This window comes from Cinclus cinclus, chromosome 17 (assembly GCF_963662255.1).
Source record: "Cinclus cinclus chromosome 17, bCinCin1.1, whole genome shotgun sequence".
Classification (NCBI taxonomy): Eukaryota; Metazoa; Chordata; class Aves; order Passeriformes; family Cinclidae; genus Cinclus; species Cinclus cinclus.
This window is the reverse complement of record NC_085062.1, coordinates 3,985,163-4,009,333: the sequence shown is the minus strand read 5'-3', so window position 1 is coordinate 4,009,333 and position 24,171 is coordinate 3,985,163. Positions and strand designations below refer to the sequence as shown.

The following is a 24,171-nucleotide window of genomic DNA, read 5'->3' as shown; positions in this document are numbered from 1 at the left end:
GAGGTGCAAACCACTGTCTCCAGGTGGAGAGGATTGATTCCCTGCAGCCATAACTCTGCAGCCCCCGTGTGGCACAAGGAAGCTAAAACTTGGTCCTATCCAAAGCCAGAAACCTTTTCCTCTAAAGAAATTCCCAGATTTTTACACCACCTGCACATAAACCTTGAAGAATTTTGGTGTTGGGAATACCAGACATAGCATTGGAGAGGGGACTGGGAAAGAGGAGAGGACCTCTCCAAATACTTCCTTTAGAGCCCTTGCAAATGCTTTCTGTGGCCTCTTCCCTTGGAAGAATTGTTTCCTTGTGCCAAAAAATGAGGAATTACTTAAATATTCCTGCTTGATGTTGTGCTGAACGGCTCTGATGTACTGCAGGCTTTTCATTCAGCTGGAAAATGTTTTAGTGGGTAAAGATTTGTAGATGGTGTTGAGGCCCTTCCTCAGATATAGAAAATTTCCTTTATCAGAAGGTGGATTTTAAGGAATTTGTGTGGAAAGGCCAGGGCAGAGCTCATGTGATGGAGCAAATTCCTTTAAAAATCAGAGAGAATCCTTGCAGTGACCTGAGCCACCAACCAGGACAGGGGGAATGAGGAAAAAGTCTGACCCTGCAAAAATGATGCACCTAGAGCCTCTTCCTGCAGGGATATTGGAGCAGGGCCATGGATAAATCCAGGCCTCAAATTCAATTGCTTCCTTTCTTAAAATGATAAAAATTGAAATATATTTTGTAGGAAGTAATGTTTTTTCTAAACATGGATTTATCTTCTTTTCAACTTGTGCAGAGCCAGAGGAGGCAGTTTTTGCTTCTCTTTAAAGGGGATGAAAGAAAAATTTGCTTTGTTTTCTTTCTCACGTGCTGTTTGTGCAAAACCTTCCCCTGCTGCCCTTCCTGCAGCCCTAAACCTCTCCCTCAGCTGTGCCACAGCTCCACTTCCTCCTGCACAAACAAACAGCCTTGATAACATCAAACCCCCCAAAAAACACCCAGACACCCACGGGAGGGAGAGCAGACAGCAATTCCTAAAGCCCAGGCAATCCTGCAGCATTTTAAGGTTTCCTTGGAGTCATCCCGAATCCTCCCCCTGGGCAGGGTAAGTCCTGCATCCAAAATTCTGTAATTTCCCTGTCCCAGCTGAAGCCAGACCCCCACACCCTGTGCAGGAACGAGGGGCTGGGCCAGTTGGGACCATGCCCTGACCTTTCACACTCGTTTCTTTATTATTTTTGGGAGTAGCAGGCAGGATTATTGGGTCAGTAGTCTGAAATCTGCCCAGGATTACACTGCTCTGCAGCTGCTGCCAGCTTCCAGGGCTTTACCTGACAGAAATTTCCATCTGTCCTCCAGAGGTTTTAAAAGAAACCCCTTCTTTCACTGGGATTTTGCCTCCCTTCCCTTTTTCACCCTCTGCACTTGCTGTCTTATGTTTCAATTTGGTTCTGGAGTTTTCTGGCCCCTTTGCACTTGCTCAGAGGGATCTCAAGATCCTTCCTGGCTGAGATGGTGCAGAACAGAACTGAGTCTTCCCCCTTGGCAGGGTAAGTCCTCATCCAAAGTTCTGTAATTTTTCTGTGAACCAGGTTTGATCCTGGCCCTGCACAGACATCCCAACAATCTCACCCTGTGCCTGAGAGCCTTGTCCAAAGGCTCCTGGAGCTCTGACATCTTTGGGGCTGTGCCCATTGTCACCCCTTGCAGAGGAATCCTCTCCTGGGGAAATGTTCCCATCGCGGTCATTCCTCCTAGGGTGCTGAGGGTACTGGGAAGGATGGCACTGGGAGCTGTATCCATGAAAAACTAAATCAGTTTTAGGTTATTTAGGGGGGAAATGGTACTCACTAAGAATCTCTGCATCTTGCTGGTTTTTTTTTTTTCCAAGTGCCAGTCGTTCCTTTGAGAAGGGAAAAACTGGGATTAGTGCAGAAATCTACGTGTCCATCTCAGTCTGCCTCGATTCCTAAATCCACTCCCTCGCATCCCTCAGATTGTTGGGCATCGTGGGCAGGGTCTGGCAAGCCCAGTTCTCCCAACTCCAGGAACAGCAAACAATGGGAAGCAAAGCAAATGTGCTCTAATGCTGCCACCTACCTACAGCAGCTCCAACTGCTCCCTGAGGGGCTCTCCCTGGAATTCCATGGCATTTTTTATTACACTCTATGTAGGTCACATTCAATTCCAAGATGATTGTCCAGTGCTGAATTGCAGGAATAGTTTTGGTGGGGCTGATTCTGCCCTGGGGCTTTGGGGTGATGGGTTTGTCTGTCCCATCCCTGGTTGCTGCCAGCTGCAAAAGCCACCTCCCTCCTGCTGGAATTCCAGTGCTCTGGCATCCTGGGGTGGCTGTTCCTCCTCCTGATGGCCCTTCCCTGACGAAGTTTGGAAGAGAAAGGTTGTGTAACCAGGCAAGAAATGAGCAGGCAATGCTGATTTGGGCTGCTCTGGCTTCTTGGAGGACCAAACCACTCTTCCCTGATTAAATGTGATCTGAAAGGATCCCGAATCTAACGGGAAAATGAATTGCTGGTGGTCCTAAAGAAATGAAAAGTAGGCAGTGGTAGAGCTGCAGCATCATCCCTCTGAGGAACAAGCACAGTTTGGAAAGACAGCAGCTTGTTCCCCTGGAACTGGAGCTGCAGGAGAGATATTTCAGACTTGGTGAGCAGCAGCAGAGTGGGTCCATGGACATGGAAATAAAGAGGTTGCACCACGAAGAGCTGTGAGTTTATGCTGGCACATGAGTGAGGAAGGATGTTCCTCATGGATCAGCCAAGGGTTTATTGACAGCTGGGAACGATTCCCTCCCCAGTTCCCTTCCTGTTTACACCGAGAAGTGACAGCTCTGGCGGCTGCGGGACGTGGGAAGCAGCCGAGCCATGCGCTCTTTGGAGGGGCTGCCCTTGACTGAGCACCTTTCCTTTCCTTTCCCTTCCCTTCCAGGTGTGGCAGATTCCTGAGAATGGGCTCACCCTGTCCCTGACAGAGCCCGTGGTAGTGCTAGAAGGCCATTCCAAGAGGGTTGGCATCGTGGCCTGGCATCCGACGGCGCGGAACGTGCTGCTCAGTGCAGGTACAAAGCACAGGAATGGGCAACAGCCTCCTCTCCCTGCTCTCCTTCCTCTCCAGCTTTTCCTTCTCCTTCTGCCCTCTCCCAGCTGCTCAGATCCCTGTGAATCACAAGACCCCTGGCAGTAGCTGTGAATGCTGGGACACGTGGCTCACAGCCCCCTCTCTGTCTCAGCCTTTTTTATCTTCATTTTACAGGAATAAGCACCAAGGAATTGTCTGGAAATGCTTCATTTTACAGGGATAAGCACCAAGGAATTGTCTGGAATTGGAGTATGAAAGTTGTTCCAGACTTTATTTAATTTGCAGCAACAATTTACATCTGCATTCCCCACATCCCTGTTCTCATCCACTTTTAGAACAGGCCCAAGTGTTTCTCCTTTCCCTTGATCCCTGCAAAATATCCCAGAGTCCAGCTGTTTTTCCCACAAGCTCTCATGGTCAGCATTTTCCAAATTGTCTCCTTGGCCAGTACAGTCCATGGAATGAGATTCTTTTGACCACTGAAAATCAGTCACATCATTATGGAAATAAATTGGATAATTTGTTATCCATTGGCACGATCTGAGGCTTCCATGGGTTCGGTCCTAAGGAAAGAAGTGAGTCCTTTCAGCTGGATTGTTGCATGAGCTGAGTGTTTTCCATTGATAAAATTCCCTCCTGAGCTCCCAGTCTGGGTTTTGGTTTCCCAAAAAAAAAAAACCAAAAAACCTTTGGAGCTGCAGGGGGTTTATCCCTTGTTCCCCACCTGTGGCTTTGCCCCTGTGTACCCTAATGCTGTGACTTGAGCTGTTATTTCCCTTTTTTAGGCTGTGATAATGCCATCATCATCTGGAATGTGGGAACAGGAGAAGCCCTCATTAACCTGGATGACATGCACGTGGATATGATCTACAATGTGAGCTGGAATCGCAATGGCAGCCTCATCTGCACAGCTTCCAAAGACAAAAAAGTCCGAGTTATTGACCCCAGGAAACAAGAAATTGTTGCTGTAAGTTCGTTTACTCATTAAAGAAACAACTGGGTTCACTCCAGCAGGGAATGAGCAAGAAAATATGGAAGATAGAACCTTCTTGCTTGCTTTAGAAACCACATTCGGTTGCTTTCTTCGAAAAATTACAGAAGGAATAGTAGGGGTTGGAGGATTTGTCTGGGTTTATTGGGATTAGTGTTTGAACTGGGATTTTAGGGCTCAGTTTTAAACCTGCAGGAGTGTAATTCCACATCTAATCCTTTTGTATAATTACAGTTCCAGAGTTGTGCATGCAAAGCAGAGCTTTAGCTGTAGCTTGCAAAGAGGTTTTCCTTCAGCCTTGCAAGAGTCTGATTGTCAAAGCTGAAAGGAGCCAGGAATGTTCCCTTCTCCCGTGGTTCAGTGGTTGGGTTCTGCCCTCGAGCAGCAGGGAAGGAGAGTTGCATGTTGCTCCTTGGATCTCTTCCTGCATGGAGGAGCAACAACGGAGGAGCCACCACTCCAAGGGTTTTTCTGCTAACTTCTAATCCTGACCTGCTCCTCTCTTCCAGGAGAAAGAGAAAACCCACGAGGGAGCCCGGCCCATGCGAGCCATTTTCCTGGCAGATGGGAACATCTTCACCACCGGCTTCAGCCGTATGAGCGAGCGGCAGCTGGCCCTGTGGAACCCGGTACGATCCCAGACTGGATCCCTGGAGTTACCAGCCCAGCCCTGGGATCATGGAATGGCTTGGGTTGGATGGGATATTAAAGCCAATCCCATTCCAACCCACTGTCCTAGGCAGGGCTACCTTCCACTATCCCAGGTTTCTCCAAGCCCTGTCCAACCTGGCCTTGGACACTTCCAGGGATGGAGCAGCCACAGCTTCTCTGGGCACCCTGTGCCAGGGCCTCACCACCCTCACAGAGAAGAATTTCTTCCTAAATTCATAGTTTATATACTTGAGGTTATTCCCTCTCCATCTGCTGCCTGCTCCTGCTTCCATGATTTTGGCTGTGTGGTGACTCAGTGAAGGACCTGAGCAGGAGCAGTGATCAGCTGGGAGCTGCAGGTTGGAAGTGCCTGGGAAGGTGCACAGGGAGCAGAGGGGCTGTGGGAAGGTCACTGCTCTCTGTTCATTGTGCAGAGCAGGACAGCAGCAATTCCAGGAGGGTTCAGGGTAGAAGGGACCACCTGGATTGTGTCCATGTGGCTTTTGAGTGTCTCCAGGGAAGGAGGCTCCATCCCATCCCATCCCATCCCATCCCATCCCATCCCATCCCATCCCATCCCATCCCATCCCATCCCATCCCATCCCATCCCATCCCATCCCATCCCATCCCATCCCATCCCATCCCACTGACACTAGCTCACTGTGTCACATATTTCCCTTGACTTGGTGAATTTCCCTGGCTCCTGTTTTTATTTAATTTAGTGATTAAAATGCCCTTGGGAAATGAATCAGCTCATGAACATTCCCAGCATTTGTTGTAACACACGGATCCTTCTGGGTTGTGCAGACACCACTGGGAGCTCACTGCCTACAGAGTGTTAATAATTTAGACCCTCCCTCTATGAACAGAAGCTTTTCCAGTCTTTATTAACATCCCTGGCATTTCTATTTCCAGAAAAACATGGAGGAGCCAATTGCCCTTCACGAGATGGACACCAGCAATGGGGTCCTGCTGCCCTTCTATGACCCAGACACCAACATCATTTACCTGTGTGGGAAGGTAAGGAGAGGCTTTGGAGGCACCTGGAGAGAGTGGTGGCTGTGACATGCTCCCCAAAAAAGTCAATGCTGCAGTGAGACCAGGCTGCTCTGGGATGGGTTTGATGACTTTGCAGAACCTGGGAAGGACCTGAATGTTTCTTTGAGATGGATTAGGTAAAGCTGCTCCTAGTGCAATAAGTCCCACACTGTTGGCAAAACATTTCTTGCTGGTGTTGACCTGGATGATTTTACACTGGTATGGGAGGAAGGTATATTTTAGGTGTTGTCTTCCTCATCCTTGGAGATGCTGGAGCATGTGACAACTCTCTCTGTGATTTTGTGGGGTTAAATAATAGAAAACTGGAATTAGGTGCTTCTTTCTAAAAGCAATTTGTAGGAATTTGGTGCCCATATGTGATGGACTTCTACAAATAGGAGTCAAAGCCAAGATGAGCAAGGAATTACAAAGGAGGATCCATACAAGTACGTTCATGAATCCCATCTTTGTAGCAGCTGATGAGGAATATTTGGTTGCTATCTGCCACCCCTCCTGCAGTTTCAGTGACAACAGTGTGGTGGAATTACTTGGAATTAAGGATAAACTGGTTTATAGCCCTTTTGCCTGATTGTGGCAGGAGGTTTTTCTACAAGAGGTGAGGAAGGGGCCACTCCTAGCCTGGAAGCACCAGCTCAATATCTGTCCCAGTGTCTGGAACAGGACTCGCAGGAATTGTACAGCTGATGAACTCCAATTGTGAAGGGGATCAGCCTTGCTTCAAAAACACCTGTGAGCTGTCCATGGCAGCATTCCTGGAAGGGAAGGCAGTGTGGGCACAGGGAACACAGGGTCCTGCAGCTTCTGGAGGGTCTCCTGGGGTTCCTTGCAGGGTGACAGCAGCATCCGCTACTTTGAGATCACGGATGAGTCCCCGTACGTTCACTACCTCAACACCTTCAGCAGCAAAGAGCCGCAGAGGGGCATGGGGTTCATGCCAAAGAGGGGCCTCGACGTCAACAAGTGTGAGATTGCCAGGTGAGGAGAGCTCAGGAGGGCTGGGAGATGGGGCTGGGAATTTCAGGAGTGGTTAAAGCTGCAGAGCAGTGAGCACAGAGCAGCCGTGGTTCAGAAAATCTGGGAAGGGCAGGAAATATCTTGGGATGTCACTGCAGTGGCTCCAGGAGGGAATATCACTGCTGCTTGGGAACATGATCCATCTCTTCTCCCAGGAAACATGTGATAGGAGAAGGGGAAGTGTCCTTGCATACTAAGAACAGTTTCTTCATGGAAAGGGTGGTCTGGCATTGGAAGGGGCTGTCCAGAGCAGGAGTGGAGTTCCCATCCTGGAGGGATTTAAAAGCCCTGTGGATGTGGCACTTGGGGACATGGGTTACAGTGGCTTTGGCAGTGCTGGGGGAATGGTTGGACTTGATCTTGGTCTCAGGGATTTCTGTGCTTCCTTGGAGTTGCTCCTTTCCCATCTCCTCCATCTCCCTGATCCCACCTCTCCTTTTCCTCGGCAGGTTCTTCAAGCTCCACGAGAGGAAATGTGAGCCCATCATCATGACAGTTCCCCGCAAGGTGAGCACTGCCCTTGGGCCGGGCTTCGGAGCCAGCTCCTGCCTCCCAAAGCTCCTGACTGACCCATGTCCCCTGCCTTGCAGTCTGACCTCTTCCAGGATGACCTGTACCCGGACACAGCCGGCCCAGAAGCAGCTCTGGAAGCAGAGGAGTGGTTTGAGGGGAAGAACGCTGATCCTCTCCTCATCTCCTTGAAGCACGGGTACATTCCAGGCAAAAACAGGGATCTCAAGGTGGTCAAGAAGAACATACTGGACAACAAACCCGCCGGGAATAAGAAGAGTGATCTCATAAATGCTCCAAAGAAAGCAGCGGATGCCTCAAACCCCGTGAGTAAACTCCAGGGGTTTTGGGGGTTATGACCTCATGGGGGAAAGCCAGGGTAGGACCAGTGACAGGACCCAGGGAATGGCTGGAGCTGTGACAGGGGAAGGTTAGGTTGGATATCAGGGAAAGGTTCATCCCCCAGTAGGTGCTGGGGCACTAAACAGGCTCCCCAGGGAATGGGCACAGCCCTGAGGCTGCCAGAGCTCCAGGAGTGTTTGGATAATCCTCTCGGGTTCAGGGTGGGATTCTTGTAGTGTCTGTGCAGGGCCAGGAGCTGGCCTGGATGATCCCTGTGGGTCCCTTCCAACGTGGGATATTCCATAATTCTGTGATTCTAATGCTTCTGTAAATACGGAAGATTACTCGGAATTGTTTTTCCTAAATCACAGAACCATTAAGGTTGCAAAAGACTTTCAAGATCCCCAAGCCCAACCCTAATCCAGCACCAGCACCTTGTTCACCACTAATCCCTGTCCTCTCACCGTGTCCTTTGGGACACAGAGGGAAGTATGGCTTAAAGAGCAGGGACTGGTCCTGGATGGGTGCACTGGAGATGCCCTGAGCATCCCAGCTACTCCAGAGTTCCAACAATCCCACTGGGAGGAGCCCGTTCCTTGGAAAACCCCGGAGCTCTCCTCGCTCATCCTTTCTTGTCTTCCAGCAAAACGACGCCAAATTGGACGAGATTTTGAAGGAGCTGAAATCCATCAAGGACACAATCTCCAACCAGGACGAGCGCATCTCCAAGCTGGAGCAGCAGATGGCCAAGATCGCGGACTGACGGGGCTGCCAGCCCAGGCACATCCCAGCTCCCAGTTCAGCCAGCAGCAGCCTGCAGCATTCCAGTACGAGCTTTCCTGTTCTCCTAAATCCACGTCAACAAGAGCCGATGATTTCAAGCCAAGCTTTTTAGTGAAAGATTTTTTTTTTATTATTATTTTTGTTTCCCGATGTTCCGATGATTTTCTGTGACTGTGTCAAAAACAAGGCAAAAACGAGAAGTGCTACTTTTACAGATTTTTGGGGGTTTTTTCCCAGATGTTATTATGAATCCTTGAAAAACGAATCCATTCTTGACTTGCAATGTCATGCCCAAATATCTTTTTCTAGATTTAGGGACCAACGCCACATTGTTCTTAACCATTTTTTTTTAGAGTTGCCAAAAAAATAGAAAAAAAAAATTGCTTTTATTTTTCTTATTTGCCACTTTTGCAGTATTTGTGTTTCCATTCCAAGGGACAGGGGATGTGGGGGGTGTTTACACTGTGCAGAGAACAAAGCTGGAGCTATTTTGTATAAATCTGCCATTTGGAACAATCAGGTGGGTTCCCTTCCCTTCTCTTCCCTAAGGAATCCCCTTGGAGATGGGATCAGCTGCCTTTCCTACTCCACAACATGTCCCCAGCCCCATTGGCTGACAGAAAAATACAAATACATCATTCTGAACGAGGGGATTTATTTCCCACTGAAGTTTTAAGCCAGTACCATGTTCCCATTTTCCTACAATTCCAAGGTTTTCATTCCATGACCAAACTCACGAGTTTTACTGGCTCATTTTTATTTCCATTTTGAGGCAGAAGTGACTTCCATGCAGGAATATTTTTATCTGTGGAGCATGGAGTTCCAGGTGAGCTGTGGGATGCCAATTGTCCTTGCTGCCCCCCAACACTCCTGAGCTCATGGATTTTAAGAAGCTTTTGGAATCCATCAGCTCTTCACACCAGTGCTGATGATAGGAATTTTCTGTGCTTCCAAGGCAGCATTAGCAGCAGAAAGGTGATTTTCCCATGATAATTCTCCACAAACAAAATGCCTCTGTTGTTATTTTTTGATCATTTGTTTTCTCCTGTCCATCATTCCCATTCCTGCCTCCCACCCTGCCATGCTGGAAAGCTTTGCAGGGAAGGATTTGTTCCTGGATCAGATTAACAACCTCCAACCCCAGCCCCTGCCCCCTACACTCCCAGCCCTTCAGAGCAGAAGGGACTGGGAGGGTGGATTTGATCCCAGTTTGGAGAACTGGTTTCTCACACGGCTCCTTTGGGATCCTGCAGGGAGAGGCCCTGGGAGTGTTCTAGGCTGGCTCCTCCTGAAATTCCATGGGAGCTCAGCTCAGCAAAGCTCTGCTCAGGCAGGGTCTCCCCTGTGAAGGAGCTGTCAGGGATGGGGCAGGCTGGCTCCCTGCTCCCAGGCCGTGTCCTTGTGCTGGGAATGGGATCCAGGACAGCCTAGAAAGCTGTGCCAAGCAGGATTTGTGCTGCCATTCCTGACACAGCCCAACCCTGCAGTGCCAGGGAGTGCTGATAACCCATCCTGAATCCAAAGGTGGCCAGAGACCATCAGGTGTCTGAGAGCTCTGGATCCCTATCCCAGCTGGACTCTGTCCCTGTGGCAGCTCCCACCCGGAGCATCCTGGCGGACACGAGTCCCTTCATCTAGGCTGAAGTGATTGATTTTTTTATTTTCCATTAGTTTAGCTAGGAATTCTCAGATTTTCCATTTTCCACAGTGTTTGCATGTTCTGAACTTCCAGGTTAAGGATTCCCTGTTGTGGAGGGATGTGTGTATGGAGGCAGAATCGGCTGGGGGATGTAGCTGGAGAGGCACGAGGAATGGCATGGAGGAGACAGAGGATGTGGTAGGATTGCAGAGCAGGAAAGCTTCAGAAAAGTGGGATTTCTGTGTTTTAGGGACAAGTGGCATCCCCTGCCCTGTGCCTGTGGATCCACAATCCGGCTGCTCCGGGTTCTTTGGCTGTTTGGTGACGTTTCTGTATTGCAGTAAATGCCTGAGATGTGTATTTTTATGGTTTTTTTTTTTTCTTTTGGAACCCAAACCCGAAGGTCGTTCTCCCCACAGTGGTGATTTCTGTGTTGATTTGTACGTGTGACTTCAGGGTTGTGTGCTCGGGGACCTCGGGTTTGTTCCTAACATTGGAGGGAAATCAGTTTTGGGAGCCGCTGGATTGAGGTGCCCGGGGGTGGGGGTGTGGGAGATTTTAGTTCCTAGCCTGTATTTTATTTAAATGAACTGATGCCTCGCCAGGCTCAACCGGAGTCAGTGCCTGAAGCTTTTTGTAGCCGTGATATCCCGGGAGAGAACCAGCCCAGTCCGGAAAGACGCGCTCTTATAGAGCGGCCAGAGTATCTGTCCAAATATTTGCTTCCATTTTCAAAAGATAAAAGTCATTGATTATAAACTGCTTCTGCTTTGCTTTTCCTTTGGCTTTCGGCATCCTGCGCCCGCCCCCGGCATTCCAGGTCTGTTTGATAACCGGGATATGGAATGATGGAGACTTGAGTGGCTGAGGGGGTCCTTGGGGACCTTCTGCTCCTGTCCCAAGAGAGGCACGGCCCATTCCTGGGGTCACACGTGGAATCTTCCCTGGTGATTCCCAGTGATGGACCCAAGAGCTTGGCTGGATGTGGGATGTGATGGCACAGACGGGCTGGGGGATCTCGGGGTGGATGGGAGGGGTGATGTGTTCCCAGGAAGGAACAGCCCTGCTTGGAAACTACCCTGGATCCAGGCTGGGCTCATTCTGCTCTTCCCCAGGAAGTCTGGAATGATGCAGAGCCTGGGCTGGAAACAGCATCGCTTACTCCGCCCAGGTTTGAGCTTTCTCAGGGCTGCGGCGTTTCAGGGGATGTTGCACAACCACCTCCGGAGCACCCCGACCCCGGCGCCCCCCCAAAGTCGGGCTGGGATGCTCCCAGAGAGTCACCACTCCCTCGGCACCATGGACCCATCCCAGGGCTGCATATCCCGCAGTCCTGAGCCCCATTTCTTCCCTCTTGCAGCCCCCTGGCCAGGTGTTTCGGAGCAGGGACGAGCTGGGTTTTCCGAGGGCGGGGTGGTTGTTGACGCCCCGAGCCCGTTCCTGCGGATGTGCCTCTTGCAGCACCTTCCTGCGGCTGCGGCTGCGCCTCCCGCCCGGGAGCCTGCGGTTGGGGTGGGGGGTTTCCTGTCGTGCCTATGCCACGAGGCCGGGACAACACCCAGGACAATACCCAGCAGCCCCCCGAGAGCTCCTCAGAGCATCCTGGGGACGGTGCAGAGAGGAGGAGCCCGGCACAAGGGTTGTGCAAAACATCGAGTCAGGCCCTCACCCCCCCTCCTCCTCGAGTCTAAGGCGTCTCCCGGTGTTGAGGTATCTCGGAACACCCTGGCCCCCTCCCTGGCCATGCCCACACCGTGCCCGGGAGGGGGTGGCATCCCTGACACCAGGTTCGCCGTCACTTCTGCTTTCGGGGCGACGCGAGCCCCGGGCGCGCAGCTGCTCCGCGGGGCCGCCGGTGGGGCCGAGCCGGGGGCTCCCACCAGGGCAGGAAGCCCCTTTTTGGGGTGCACCCCACACCCTGCCACCCTCCCCGAGGGGTGCCCGCAGCACCCCAGCCTTCCGTGGCCCCACTCTCGGCGTGACGTCCTTCCCCCGCGGGTTCTGGAAACCGCAGCTGCTTTTCCGCGCTCCCTCCCTGCTCCGCCCGGCCGGAGGTGCGGGCGGACCGTGGCCCACGACGCCCCGCGGGTGCCGGTGCTGGGGCTGCTCTCGGTCCCCCGTGCCGGGTCCTCGCCGGTGAGTCCTGCAGTCGGGATCCCACCGCGTTCACCAGCACAGGTGAGCCCTGGCGGGAAGCTGCTGGATCAGGGATGGATGGGCCCCGGGGATGCTCTGGGTACCAATGGGGTGCTCAGGGTCCCTGAGGGTGCCACACTCCGTGCTGGTCCCTGGGGGTTTGGGGAGGCTGTGGGGATGTGGGAGCATTGAGCCTTGTCTGGATGCTGTTGGGTGCGGATCCTCGGGGACCTCGGTGGCTTCCGCCCACTGGAGCTGTTGAGGGATGGGAGGGATTGATGATGGAACAGGGGGATTTGGGGTGAGTTTGAGGTGGATTTGCCCCTCGTGCACAGAGGCACAGGCTCATGGTGGCCTCAGCCCTGGAGCCCTGTGCCGGTCCAACAGGCGGTGGGGCAGGACGGGCACCCCGGAGCGGGGGGTCTGTCAAAACATGGGTGACATCCCTGTGGTTTCATTTCCACACAGACTCATCCCGCAACTGCCCCTTCCCGCAGCAGCCGCCTCCGTCGCGGCTGGTTTCCCATTTCCAGACCCTCAACTTCCTTATCAAAACTTGCTCCTGGAGCAGAGCCACTCCCGCAGGTGGGGACTATGGCAGGAGGAGGTCGCTGGGTGCATCCTCCATCCCCCGCTCTCCAGAGGGGGAGAAGAATCCTCGCTTGGAGTGTGATCCCACGCCGGGGCAGTTCCATGCTCAGCATTCTCCCGCGGGGACCAGGACCCCGATGTCACCTGCCCTTTCTGTCCCCCACAGGTCCCATGGCGCTGGGCTGGGCCGTGCTGGTGCTGCTGGTGCAGAGCCCCCTGCGGGTGTGTGGGGCTGAGCTTCTGGAACCGGGGCTGCCCCAGGGAGGGCAGTGGGTCTGGGGAGTGGCCAAGCCCCTGCCCCTCTCCCGTGGGAAGAGGGATGACAGTGGGCAGCAGCCCGGGGGCACCGCGATGATCAGCAGTGACAAGAGCGAGGGTGTTTCTGTGCCACCACCAGCACCCGGCACCAAGGCCAGCCTGCTCCAGGTGCCAACCGCAGCCAATCCCATGGATGATTCCCCTGAGCCTGAGCTGCTCCTGAGCTCTGCAGAAACAGTGCCCAGCACCAACACCAGCCTGCTCCGAGTGCTTGCAGTGCCCACCACATCCGAGCCTATGGATGAGACAGATTCCCCTGAACCCGACTTATTGGAGGACTCTGTGGCGCCAGCAGTGCCCAGCACCAGCACCACCCTGCTCTGGGTGCCTGTAGCGTCCACCACAGCTGATCCCATGGATGAGACAGATCCCCCTCATCCCGACCTGCTCCTGAGCTCTGCCCCACCACCAACGCCCAGCACCAAGGCCAGCTGGGCACTCGTGGTGTCAACCACAGCTGATTCCATGGATGAGACAGATACCCCTGATCCCGATCTGCTGCCAGGCTCAGAGCCTGGCACACTGTCAGCACCCCAAAAGAGCATTGCCGCCACCACCACCCCCAGCTGGCTCATGTCACCCATCGAGGAGGACACAGTGACTGATGGCCTGGACAGCAGCTCCTCCACGGGGCCACACTCAGCTGCCTCCCCAGCCTTTGTCCTCACCACCACGGGCTACAAGAAACCCAAGAAATCCGGAGCTCTGCCTGCACAGACCCTCCCGGCCCCTCGGGACACGACGCCGAGGGACACCGCGGTGCCCTGGGAACCCAACGGGGTGATGAGCAAGTGCCTGCTGGCCATCCTGCTGCTGGGGCTGGTGGCCGCCACTTTCGTGGTGTGCACGGGAGTGCTGGGGTCGCTGTTGTGGCGGCGGGCGCGGACGGGGCAGCGCCGGTTCAGCCGCACCGAGATGGTTTGTATCTCCTCGCTCCTGCCCGACGCCGAGGCGGCCGCCGGTCCCCGACCTGTCCCGGCCCGGCGGCACAAGTTGCTGCTGCCCGACGGCAGCTCTGAGCCCGATGGAGACAACCTGACTCTCAGCAGCTTCCTACCGGAGCACTGAGCCCCAGGGATGGCTCCTGCATCCCGCAGCGCTGCGGGGCCGCGTGCCCCGTCGCCGGTGGAGCCGCGGGCAGAGGATTTCCTGTCCACCGGTGTTTTAGCTTGGACTAGTGTGACGGAGCTACTCCCCCGTGGCCAGATCAGTCCTTGAGGCTCATCCCATTAAAGAGTTACCTGGACATGGTGGTCTCTTCCTGGCAGGGCCGGCACCCTTCCCGCCCCGCCGCCTGCCCACATCCTGCTGCCAAAATTTCGCTTCTCCATCCTCCCCCTCGAGCCTCTGGCGGAGCAGAAACGAAACCCGCGGCCACCCCTCGCCAGGCAGGGACCAGATCCCGGGACCTTGGGGACGGGACCGCAGCCCCCGGGACCTCCTCCCAGCGTGGGAGCTGGAAGGGCGGGGGGGACGGGGCGGAAACTCCGGGGGAGGGGGACAGGGACAGGGACAGGACGGGCGCGCTCGTGTCACAACGTGTTCCTGCCTGCGGTCGCTGCTGCGAGGCGGGGACGCCTCCGGAGCCGCCGCTGCCTGTCAGGTGCTCGGCCCCGGGGGCGAACGGTGGCCGCAGGGTCTCGGCATCGTCCGGCAGCGCTGGCCCCAGCTGGGACTGGGAGGGATGGGGAGAGCAAACCCACGAGAGGCCAGCGAAGGTCTCACCATTTCACCCGCTCAGGCAGGTGTCAGTCACTCCTCGGGCCACTAGCTGATCCCTTCCTTGGGGGGGTGGAAATAGCTCAGGACTGGCCCTGTCCTGCCAGGCTCAATGTCCCCATTTTTCCATTTTACTTCACCCAGGTTCCATATCCCCACATCCCCATCCCTGCTGTGACCAGGTTCACCGTCCCCATCTCTCCATCCCTGCCCTGCCAGATTCAGCATCCCCATTCCCACATCCCCGTATCCCCTTCCCCACATCCCCAAGCTTGCAGCTTCCTCCAAGGCCACTCCGGACTGTCTGTCCAAGGGGAACTGCCAGCGTGATCATTCACCTGCATCCCAGACCTGCTGCCTGTTTACATTCACACTGTGCTTGGGGTATTTTCCATCTGGATCCTGGCAGCTGCATGGCCCTGCTCTGGCTGTGAATGTAAATGTTTATTGGTGAGTCAGCCAGCCCAGGGGATCCACAGCCGGTGGCAGTGGCCAGTCCCCACACAGAACACCGTGGCTGTAGGCTCCTTGCTGATGCCACTCTGCTCTGTCCCACTGTGTCCCCACACCAGCACCGTGCCAGCCAAAGCAGCCACGGGGGAAGAGGGATGCTCCCATCCTCTGGCTTCATCCTTATCCATCCTCTGCCCCCAGTGAGGATGAGGCTGGTGTGGCCCAAGGAATTGGATGGGTGCAGATCTAAGGGACTGCTCCCCTGTGCCAGCTGCTCTCCAGCAGGAGCCCAGCAAGGATAAACTTTCCTCCACTGCAGGAGTGGGAGCGGGAGCTGGGGGCCGGGAATTGCCCTATTTGGCGCAGTCAGCAGGTCCTGTCTGGCTGCCATTGCCCACCTCACAGCACAGGAATTCACGGGAAGCCTGTGCGGTGTCACAGCAGGATCCTCGGGATCCCCCCAGACAGCAGGAGGGCAGCATGGGGTGGGGTGGCACTGGGCTGTGGTGGGTGACGCGAGGCCAGGGGTGGCACAGTCCCGCGCACGACGCTGCACATGGAGCTCCACACGCCTCGTGCAGCTCTGCAGGATGGGTTCCCTCCGGCTATTTTGCTGGCACAGCAAAGCGCAGCCCAGGGAAGCAAATTAGAAGCAGAGCAAGGCTGAAATACCCCAAATTACCGGTTCCCTGGACGGGCTGTGCCGCCCAGCCCAGCCCTGCTCGGCCCCGCGTTCCTGCTGCCCCAAATTACACAGCGGGGCCGGGCGGTCCCGGCCCTGCCCAGCTCCGAGGGGCCGGGCCCGCACCCGCTGCAGGCAAAAACGGCATCGTAATGGTCAGTTGGAGCTGGCACCGGGAACTGGGACCGGGATCCCGGCTGCGAGGGTGGGGACAATGGGCAGAGAGGGATGAGGATCCTGGCTGAGGGGAAATGGAAATACTGGGCAGGGGTGGATGAGGACTCTAAGCAATGAAGGGTGGGAACCGTGGGCAGGGTGGGATGCAGGTCCAAGGCAAGGAGGGATGGAGACTGGGCAAAGCAGATGGGGATCCTGGCTAGGGAAGGGGCTCTTGGATGAGTGGCAGCGGGGACTCTGGACAAGGAGATTGAGCCCAACACCGGCATTACTGTGCGCACGAGGGGAAGCTCAGCCCCATCCCCACCTGGGCTGCAGGAGCGGGGCTGGATGCTGCTGGAACTCCTCCAGGCTGCCTTTCCCCCTTCCCCTCTAAGATTTCATCACTGAGCACTTAAGGCTGGGAAAAGCTGCCCCAGCAGCTGCTGGGAGCCGCCAGGGCAGCCAGACGGACGGAGCCTTTATTTTGGGGAGCCGCGACGTCGGCAGCGACGCCGGAGAAACCCCAGAGGCGCCAGCTCCCCTCCGACAGAGGGGACAGAATCCCTCCCCCCACCCTGCGGGGGTCACGGTCCCCAGGCGCTGGCCATGGCTTTTTGGGGGGTCTGGCAGGTCCCCAGAGAGGAGCAGAGGAAAATAGCAACAGGATGAGGTCATGCAGCGGCTGCAGCCTCTTGAGCAACCTCAGGTCAGGCCGAGGGGACCAGGGCAGGGGGAGACAGAGCTGGAGGTAGCTCAAGAGATGCTCCCAGACTCCCAAACTGCAGACCAGGACCCATGGAACTGAGCAGCTGCTGTGTTTGTCTGGGGAACAGGAACACCAAGGCAGAGGTGCCCAGGCCAGAACATTTTCAGGCTGGGATTTTAGGAAATGTTCTCCTGGAATTAAGGGGATGGTCCCAAGCTGTGTTTGCACCCCAATAATGCCAGGGTACTGAGCCCACATCCCTCACTGTCCCTCTTGCACCCTCGGATGGGTTTTACCCCACCTTCGTGGATAAAAACAACATTAAAAACAACCCCTTGTGTGATCCCCAACCCCACTTGTGCCCCAAAATGTGGCCCCGTCTGAGGTTGATGATGGGGAGCACCATGGCTCCTTTGCTGATGGGATAAGCCAGGAAACACCCCCAGCCCCAACCCCAGCTGGAGTTCATCTGGGAGGGGGCTGGGGGCTGCCTGCCTTCCCCTGGCCTCCCACACCCCCTCCCCATCCCGGCCTAATGAGAACAAGCTGGTCCCGGGCTGCAACGCAGGGGGAGGAGAAGAAGGAGGAGGAGGAGAAGAGGGAGAAGGAGGAGGCTCCATCCCAGCAGGCTGCAGAAAGGGGCTTGAGGTGCGTAGGACAGATCCCGTCTTCCCGGCTCCCTCCCGCCGGCTGCGGGCGAGGTGAGGATCCCACTGGATGTGCCAAGCTGCTCCCCAGTTTTTGGGTGGCTCTGGAGCCGGGGGTGCTGTGGTGAGAGCTGAGCATGGTCCCCATGGCGGGACACGGGATGGAGTCAGCCACATGGCTGCATTCCCAGGCAGGGATCGGAGCATGCTGCCTCTGGACAACACCAAAATTGTGAATTTCTGGAGCGGTTGGGAAGTGGAGTTGGGAACGAACTGTGAGTCTGGGGGTGGGCGAGGATGGGGCTGAAATGGGACTGGGATGGAGGGCTGGCAATGCCCGTGGTGCTATGCCCTGCTCTTGGCACTGCTTTGGGCTTTGCTCAGCCCCTCCATGGCTGCGGCTGCTCCTCAGCTCCGATGGCTGCCGGGGAATTGATGCCGTCCCCATCCCGGGACTCTTTTCCCGCCGAGGGGCCCCTGTCTGGGGTGAAGAGGAGGATGAAGGGGCTCATCCCAGCCCCTCAAACCCTTCATTCTCCCGGTGCTGGTCAGTGCTGTGACCCCAGAGCCGCAGCAGTACCGTGGGGAGCTGGGAGGGCTGGGGGTCAGGGGCACCTCCCACCTCCGCTGCCGCTTTTTTGCACTGGATTAATGGAAACCAGATTGTACAGCCGGCAAAGAGCCTGGAAGTCAAATCCTGCTCCTGGAGTCCCTCGGTCTGTAGAGCTGCTGGCTTGGCTTTGTTTGGGGGGGAAAATAGGAGGTGGGTTGGGATTTGGGGAGCCTAAGGTTGGGGAATTGTCATGGGGGGGGGGGGGGTCCCTGCTGATGGACCTGGGGAGTTATGGAGCTGTTTTCTGAGACCTCCCCATAGAGCCGTGAGGAGGGGAAGAGCCCTGGGAATGGCTCGATGCCGTTAACGTGGCGTGGCACGGGCTGATGTCCCTTGGGAATGTCTCGGGACGTGGTGGAGATGGTCATATCCCTCTCCCAAATCCCGTGGGGTGCAGAGCGAGGTCAGGGGCTCATCCCAGTCATTGCTCTGGGATGGGAAATGTGTGTCCTGTGTCCTACGGCACACTGTGGGCTGTGGAATGAGGCAGATCCAGCCCCATCCAGGCAAGGAACAGGGCGCAGGGATGGAGCCAGCTTTCACCAGGCACACTCAGGCAGCGGGCACCCGTTACCTGCACTCCAGCTCTGGGGCTGCCCCTTTGTCCCACACCCCATCCCGGCTCCTCTCAACCACCATGGTGGCACCGGGGTGAAATCCTGCCCCAACCTATTTTTAACCGCGTTCCAGCTGGGAATTAACGGTCTGGGACGGGCGGTTGGGAAACGCCCCTTTGTAGCGTCGCCTGTGTCAAAGTTTCCACTGCAAACCTCCATTTTTGAGGAATTCTCTAATCAGCCAAATGACCGTTGTCTGGAGCCAGGCGCTGGCGGCAGCCCCGCTCCCCCAGCCTTGAGCAATCCCACCCAGCTGGCTTCCAGCTGCACCCTTGGAAAACAACCGGAGCCCCTCGCTCTGTCAGGGCAAGAAAACCAGAGCTGCCTTTCTGATTCCATAAGGAAATTCAGGCGGGTGGGGGCTGGCGTTGGGGGGGGGGGCTCGCTCTGTTGGGGTATTAACATGTCCCCTTCCCCTCTGCATCCCACAGGTCTCCTGCACAAATCCTGGGAACGGGCTCAGCCATGGGCACGTGGTTGCTGCTCTTGGTGCTGCTGGCGGTGGCCCCGGCACAGGCGGCAGCGCCCCGGCACCGCCCGGTGCTGCCGGACACCGCGGGCAGCGGGGACGGGGATGAGGCCTCAGCCACGCTGCCCGCCCAGCCCGTGACCCCCCGCATCAGCCCCACGGCTGGGGACGCACCGGGGACCACGGTGACCAACAGCTCGGCCCCGGGAGTGCTGGATGGGCTGGTGGATTTCTTCAAGGAGTACCTGCTGCTGGTGGTGGTGGTGGGCTCGCTGTCCTTCGTCCTCCTCTTCATCATCTGTGCCGCCATCATCGTCAGGCAGAAGCACAAGGCCTCTGCCTACTATCCCTCCTCCTTTCCCAAGAAGAAATACGTGGATGAGCGGGACAAGTCAGGGGGAGCGCGGGCGTTCAGCGAGGTGCCTGAGAAAGCCCCCGAGGCGGGTGCGGAGGAGCCACTGGATGGCAGCCGGCAGCTCCAGGCAGACATCCTGGCTGCTGCCCAGAACCTCAAATCACCCCCCAAGGCACCACTGGCCAACGGGGCCCGGGCCGAGCAGAATTCCCCTCAGGAGGAGGAGAAAGAAGAGGAAGAAAAGAAGTTGGGGGATGAGCAACCCAAGCCCCCTGCCCAAAATCCAGGTGTGGAGGAAGGGGTGAGCGCAGGAAGTAAGGAGACTCCTGATGCATCCCAAGTTGGCTCCCAGGCTCCCTCTGGAATCTGAGGCAGGGACACAGTCCCAGGCAAGCTGAGGAGCTGCTGGCTTGGGACACACAATGGACACGGTGGATCAGGCTCTGTACATACGTGGTGGTTCAAGGAAGCCTTGATGAAGATCCCATTGCCCCCCCATCTCCCCCGACCCTGGGGCTGATGGAGGGATTTGCCAGCTGGTGGTTTTCCCCAGCACTGGAACGCCGTCGGCCCCAGCTCCTGCTGCCCAAGGGGCTTCTCCCACCCCAGGCACTGGGTGGGTGCATCCCCCCAGCTCCAGCTCTGCCCCCACTGTGCCACCAGCTTCCTCCCAAATGCTATTTTAATCAGCAGCAGCAGCCTGATCCGTGCCAGGCGCCTGGCTGGGAGCTGTGTCCCTCTGGGAAAAGGAAGGGGACCAGGGCTGGAGGTCTGTAGGACATGGGTGAGCTTTGCCCATGGCCACCCAAGGGAAAGAGGGATGAGGATCTAGGGACAAGGACCCTCCTTTCCTTCTTTTATCCCAGAGCCCAGCTGGATTTTTGCCTCACTTCCTGATCTCCTTCAGATAGAAATAAACGTTCCCTCCGCACAGCTCCTCTCCTGTGTGTCTCTGCAGCCGTGGGGTGGCCAGGGGACAGTCCCTGTGTCCCTGTGCTCTTCCAGGGGCACAGCTGGATTGGACTCCAGGGGCAGTGGAGCCTTGGGCAGGGTGTTATCAGTCCCCACATCAGCACATCACGTGCCCTTCCAGGAACCCTTTATCTTGTACCCACAGCTGTGGAGTCGAGGGGGGGGCTGTGGGGGACTCAGCCATGGCTCTGGGGTGCAGCTGCTGCAGTGGGGACAGCAGGGAAGCCTGGAAGGTGAGAGAGGCTGTTCTGCCTCAAAAGCAGCACACCCCCACATCCCTATAACCTCCTGTGTCCCTGTTTTTATCCCATTATGGCCCTGCCTCAGGACAACCTTCCCTTGGGTAGAGTGTGCCACCACAAGGAGCTGATTTTGCCCCCAAGCAGATGCGAGTGTGTGAAGTTTCCCGGATTTTTTTTTTTAAATTGGGAAATAACAGGATTGTTCCATGAGGGAGAAGCACGTTCTGCAGAGCTGGAGGGTGCCAGGAGCTGAGGAACCACAAGAGGGACCTTGTGAGTGACAAATGTGTGACCTTTGTGTTAAAAATTACAAATATTGTGCCCATATGGAACAGAATGAGAGAATTTTTTTTTTTTAAATACGGTTTTAAATTCTTAACAACACCCTCAGTATGAAAAATGGGAAGTGAGGTGTCTTGTGGGGGGTTACAAGGTAAAAAAAGTGAAGTTTGCTAATGTGTTGTCTGCTTGATTTGGAAATGCTTCTCCAGAAAAGAGGAACTCTGGGAGCTCTCCCTCAGCTCTGCATTCCAACTGTGCTATTCCCAACCAGAGTTCCAGTCTGAGGGTGTATTTTAGACAGAGTGGTTTTGGTTGGAAAGGACTTTAAAGCTCATCGATTTGCAAACCCCTTCCTTGGGCAGGTTCTCTAGCCCAAGGATTTACAGTGTAAGAGAGCACCTGGTGAGTGAAAAAGTGAAATTTTTAGAGAAAACACCCCAAAATTCAGCCGGTTCCTCAAACAAGAGCTTCAAAAATTAAGCAGTGACATGATGGGAGCAGAAACCACCAGTGCTTCCTGGCCATTTTTCCCTTTGGCACCTGCAAAAGGTCCCAGAATTCCAAGAGCAGGAATTTGCCCCCTGGATTGTGAAACCAACCCTGACGCAGTCAGAGCCAAGGGCGGTGCCACAGCTCTCTCACACACACACATCCAAACCAGGGCAACACTTCCCACCAAATTCCATAAAATATTAGGCAAAACTAGACATCTTCCCAAAATAAAAATCAAAGTGCAGCCCTTCCAGTACCGGACAGCGGGGTTTTGTCTCCGGAGCGGAGTCTTCCCACGACATTCCCGAGGGAACAGGAGCCCCCATCCACGTGAGCACTACAGAGTGGCTGGACACCACAGGGACATGTTGTGCGTAACTTGTGCGTATCTTACAGCTTGAGTAGTGCACAGGGTCCTACTACAGCTCGGGAATTGCACTGCAGAGTGAGGAGGGATGAGGGGAAGCTGTGCAGGCAGTTCAGGCATTGTCGGCTTTTTTGTTGGATTCTCTGTTTGGATCCTGCTTCAGTTTGTAATCAGCCAAGGCAGCCTTGATGGCGTCTTCAGCCAGCACTGAAAAGCAAAAAAAAAAAAAAAAAAAACAAACCCCAGAGGATTTTAAGGGTAATTCAAAAGCTTTTAGGGCAAAAGATGATGTAAAAATAAAAGCAGGCAGTGGTGAGCAAACAAGACCAGCAGCACAGACTGATTGATCTCAGGAGTAGATCCTGAATGGAATTCCTAAAATACTGAATTCTATAATGCTGATTTCATGTACAATAACTTCAGATAATAATATAATTCAGAATCTGATTGCTTATTATCAGTCTGCTGAGCCACAGGCTCCAAAATATTGATCGGAAAATTCTTGAATTAACTCTGAAATCTGAGCAAGTTTTCTCTTAAGGACAACACAGTGCAGCAACTGTTTGGAAAACAGCATCCAGAAGCATCTGTGCTGCTCCCAGAGTATCTGAGATCCAGGTTTTTACTTACTGGAGCAGTGCAGTTTGACAGGGGGAAGGCAGAGTTCCTTGGCAATATCTGTGTTCTTGATTTTCAGCGCTTCATCAACCTGAAACACAGGCAGAGGTTGTCATGGGCCCTGCTGTTTGTGTTTGCTAAGAAGGTTTAATGCTCCAGAGCCAGCAGAATCCAAAGGGGAGATCATCTCAGCTTCCCAGGGCAGTGAGGGATGTGGAATTAAGGAATATCTGACTCACATATCAGTGTCACAGACTGTCCCCACTTGGGCTGCTTCAAGTCTGTTCATCCTCTATCATAACACTGAGGAACATTTACTGCTGGCAGAAAAACCAACCCAACTGATCTAAAGATCCTCTAGAACTAAAATTTCTGCCGTCAGCCTGGTTTTGCTCCTTGTGCAAGACACAAAGTAATTTTATGGTGCAACTGTTAAAATAAAGCAAACACATGGATGTGGCACTTAGGGACATGGTCAGTGGTGGAGCTGCCAGTGCTGGGGGAAGGGTTGGCCTTGATGTTCTTAGAGAGCTTTTTCAACCTTAATGATTCCCTAATGAGAAAGGCAATTATTGCCCTACAACTGAAGCCTTGACTCTGCTGACAGTTGCTTGTGCAGTACAAAGTAGTGCAGGGACTCCCTGGAGAGCACTTCCTATGCGATCCCAACAGAGAACACAGGCACGTGGGAAGCTCTGTAGCCTTCCCGGAGTTTCCCTCACCGTTTTCCCTTTGACCCACTCCGTGGCCAGTGAGCTGGAGGCGATGGCCGAGCCACAGCCGAAAGTTTTGAAGCGGGCGTCCACGATCCTGCCGTTCTCGTCCACTTCCACCTGTGGGAACATTTTGGGGACACTTCAGCGCCCGGTTCAGCTCGGCCAGGTCACCCCAGCCGGGCCCCCGGGTAGCGGGCCTGGCCCTGCCCCGGACACAGGGCACGGGCAGGGCGGGCGTGAGGAAAGTCCGTGCTGTTCCCTGAGGGGACACAGGCAGGTTTGACCCTCACGACAGCCCCATATGACCCCCTCCCCAGGTACCAGCGAGTCCCCAAGGTCACCTGCAGCTTCATGACGTCGCCACAGGCCGGGGCGCCCACCAGGCCGGTGCCCACATTCTTGGCATTGCGGTCTAGGGAGCCGACGTTGCGCGGGTTCTCGTAGTGATCCACCACCTGCCAAGACACAGCGTCAGCCAGGGTCGCCCTGCACCCCCGTGTCCTTCCCCGTGTCCCGCTCGCCCCTCACCTTCTTGTGGTAGCCCAGCGCAGCCTGGGCCGGCCCGGCCCGGGGCCGCAGCAGCACCGCCCCCGCCGCCCTCAGCGCCGCCATCTTAACTGAGGGGAGGGGCAGAGTCTGCCTTCTTTTTATAACCTCGGACGAGTTGGCCACGCCCTAGGCCACGCCCAAACACGCCCCTTCGCCTCCGGAGCTCGCGTCTCGCCCCGGTCATACATTGGCTGTGCAGAAGGCGCGAGCGCTGGGGAAGAGCTTGGCGCCGTGGCTAAAACCATCAGTAAATCAATAAACGATGGAAACGGACTTTCAATCGCGCCAGGGTTTTTTTTAATCGCACCTGCCGGCGGCTGTGCGGCACGCGGCGCCACACTCAATATGGCGAGCGAGCGGCGCCGCGCACGCCACCGACCCTCCCGCAGGC

The 24,171-nt window shown here is 55.3% G+C and overlaps 4 protein-coding genes across 6 annotated transcripts in view; 3 read left to right on the top strand and 1 right to left on the bottom strand.

The window, feature by feature from the left end:
• Positions 1-10,437, top strand: part of CORO1C (coronin 1C) — a 39,841-nt gene extending 29,404 nt beyond the window's left edge. For all 3 annotated transcript variants that reach the window (XM_062504611.1, XM_062504612.1, XM_062504610.1), the window contains exons 4-11: positions 2,939-3,068; positions 3,874-4,055; positions 4,589-4,708; positions 5,646-5,750; positions 6,619-6,764; positions 7,253-7,310; positions 7,394-7,639; positions 8,299-10,437. In XM_062504611.1, coding sequence (XP_062360595.1) covers positions 2,939-3,068; positions 3,874-4,055; positions 4,589-4,708; positions 5,646-5,750; positions 6,619-6,764; positions 7,253-7,310; positions 7,394-7,639; positions 8,299-8,418 — 1,107 coding nt within the window. In that variant the 3' untranslated portion in view covers positions 8,419-10,437. The remainder of the gene's footprint in view (positions 1-2,938; positions 3,069-3,873; positions 4,056-4,588; positions 4,709-5,645; positions 5,751-6,618; positions 6,765-7,252; positions 7,311-7,393; positions 7,640-8,298) is intronic.
• Positions 10,438-12,213: 1,776 nt separating this feature from the next.
• SELPLG (selectin P ligand) lies at positions 12,214-16,006 on the top strand. Its single transcript, XM_062504613.1, has 2 exons — positions 12,214-12,255; positions 12,971-16,006. The coding sequence occupies exon 2, from the start codon at positions 12,976-12,978 to the stop codon at positions 14,188-14,190; it is 1,215 nt and encodes a 404-aa protein (XP_062360597.1). The 5' UTR covers positions 12,214-12,255; positions 12,971-12,975; the 3' UTR covers positions 14,191-16,006.
• On the top strand, positions 16,001-21,110 carry TMEM119 (transmembrane protein 119). Its single transcript, XM_062504614.1, is given in 3 exon segments — positions 16,001-18,068; positions 18,071-18,203; positions 19,147-21,110. Coding segments are annotated over 3 exon segments (1,182 nt in total). The 5' UTR covers positions 16,001-17,785; the 3' UTR covers positions 19,913-21,110.
• A 597-nt stretch (positions 21,111-21,707) lies between these two features.
• ISCU (iron-sulfur cluster assembly enzyme) lies at positions 21,708-23,893 on the bottom strand. The gene is made up of 5 exons (XM_062504616.1): positions 23,760-23,893; positions 23,573-23,686; positions 23,238-23,348; positions 22,528-22,606; positions 21,708-22,104 (listed from the first exon to the last, which is right to left on the bottom strand). The coding sequence occupies exons 1-5, from the start codon at positions 23,841-23,843 to the stop codon at positions 22,010-22,012; spliced, it is 483 nt and encodes a 160-aa protein (XP_062360600.1). The 5' UTR covers positions 23,844-23,893; the 3' UTR covers positions 21,708-22,009.
• Positions 23,894-24,171: the final 278 nt, after the last annotated feature.

Bases quoted from the DNA above. Each gene is read 5' to 3' on its own strand.
- SELPLG (XM_062504613.1), top strand. From the start codon at position 12,976: ATGGCGCTGGGCTGGGCCGTGCTGGTGCTGCTGGTGCAGAGCCCCCTG.
- ISCU (XM_062504616.1), bottom strand. From the start codon at position 23,843: ATGGCGGCGCTGAGGGCGGCGGGGGCGGTGCTGCTGCGGCCCCGGGCC. The intron at 23,687-23,759 runs GTGAGGGGCGAG...GTGTCTTGGCAG, and splicing joins CGCTGGGCTACCACAAGAAG to GTGGTGGATCACTACGAGAA. The intron at 23,349-23,572 runs GTGACCTTGGGG...ATGTTCCCACAG, and splicing joins GCGACGTCATGAAGCTGCAG to GTGGAAGTGGACGAGAACGG.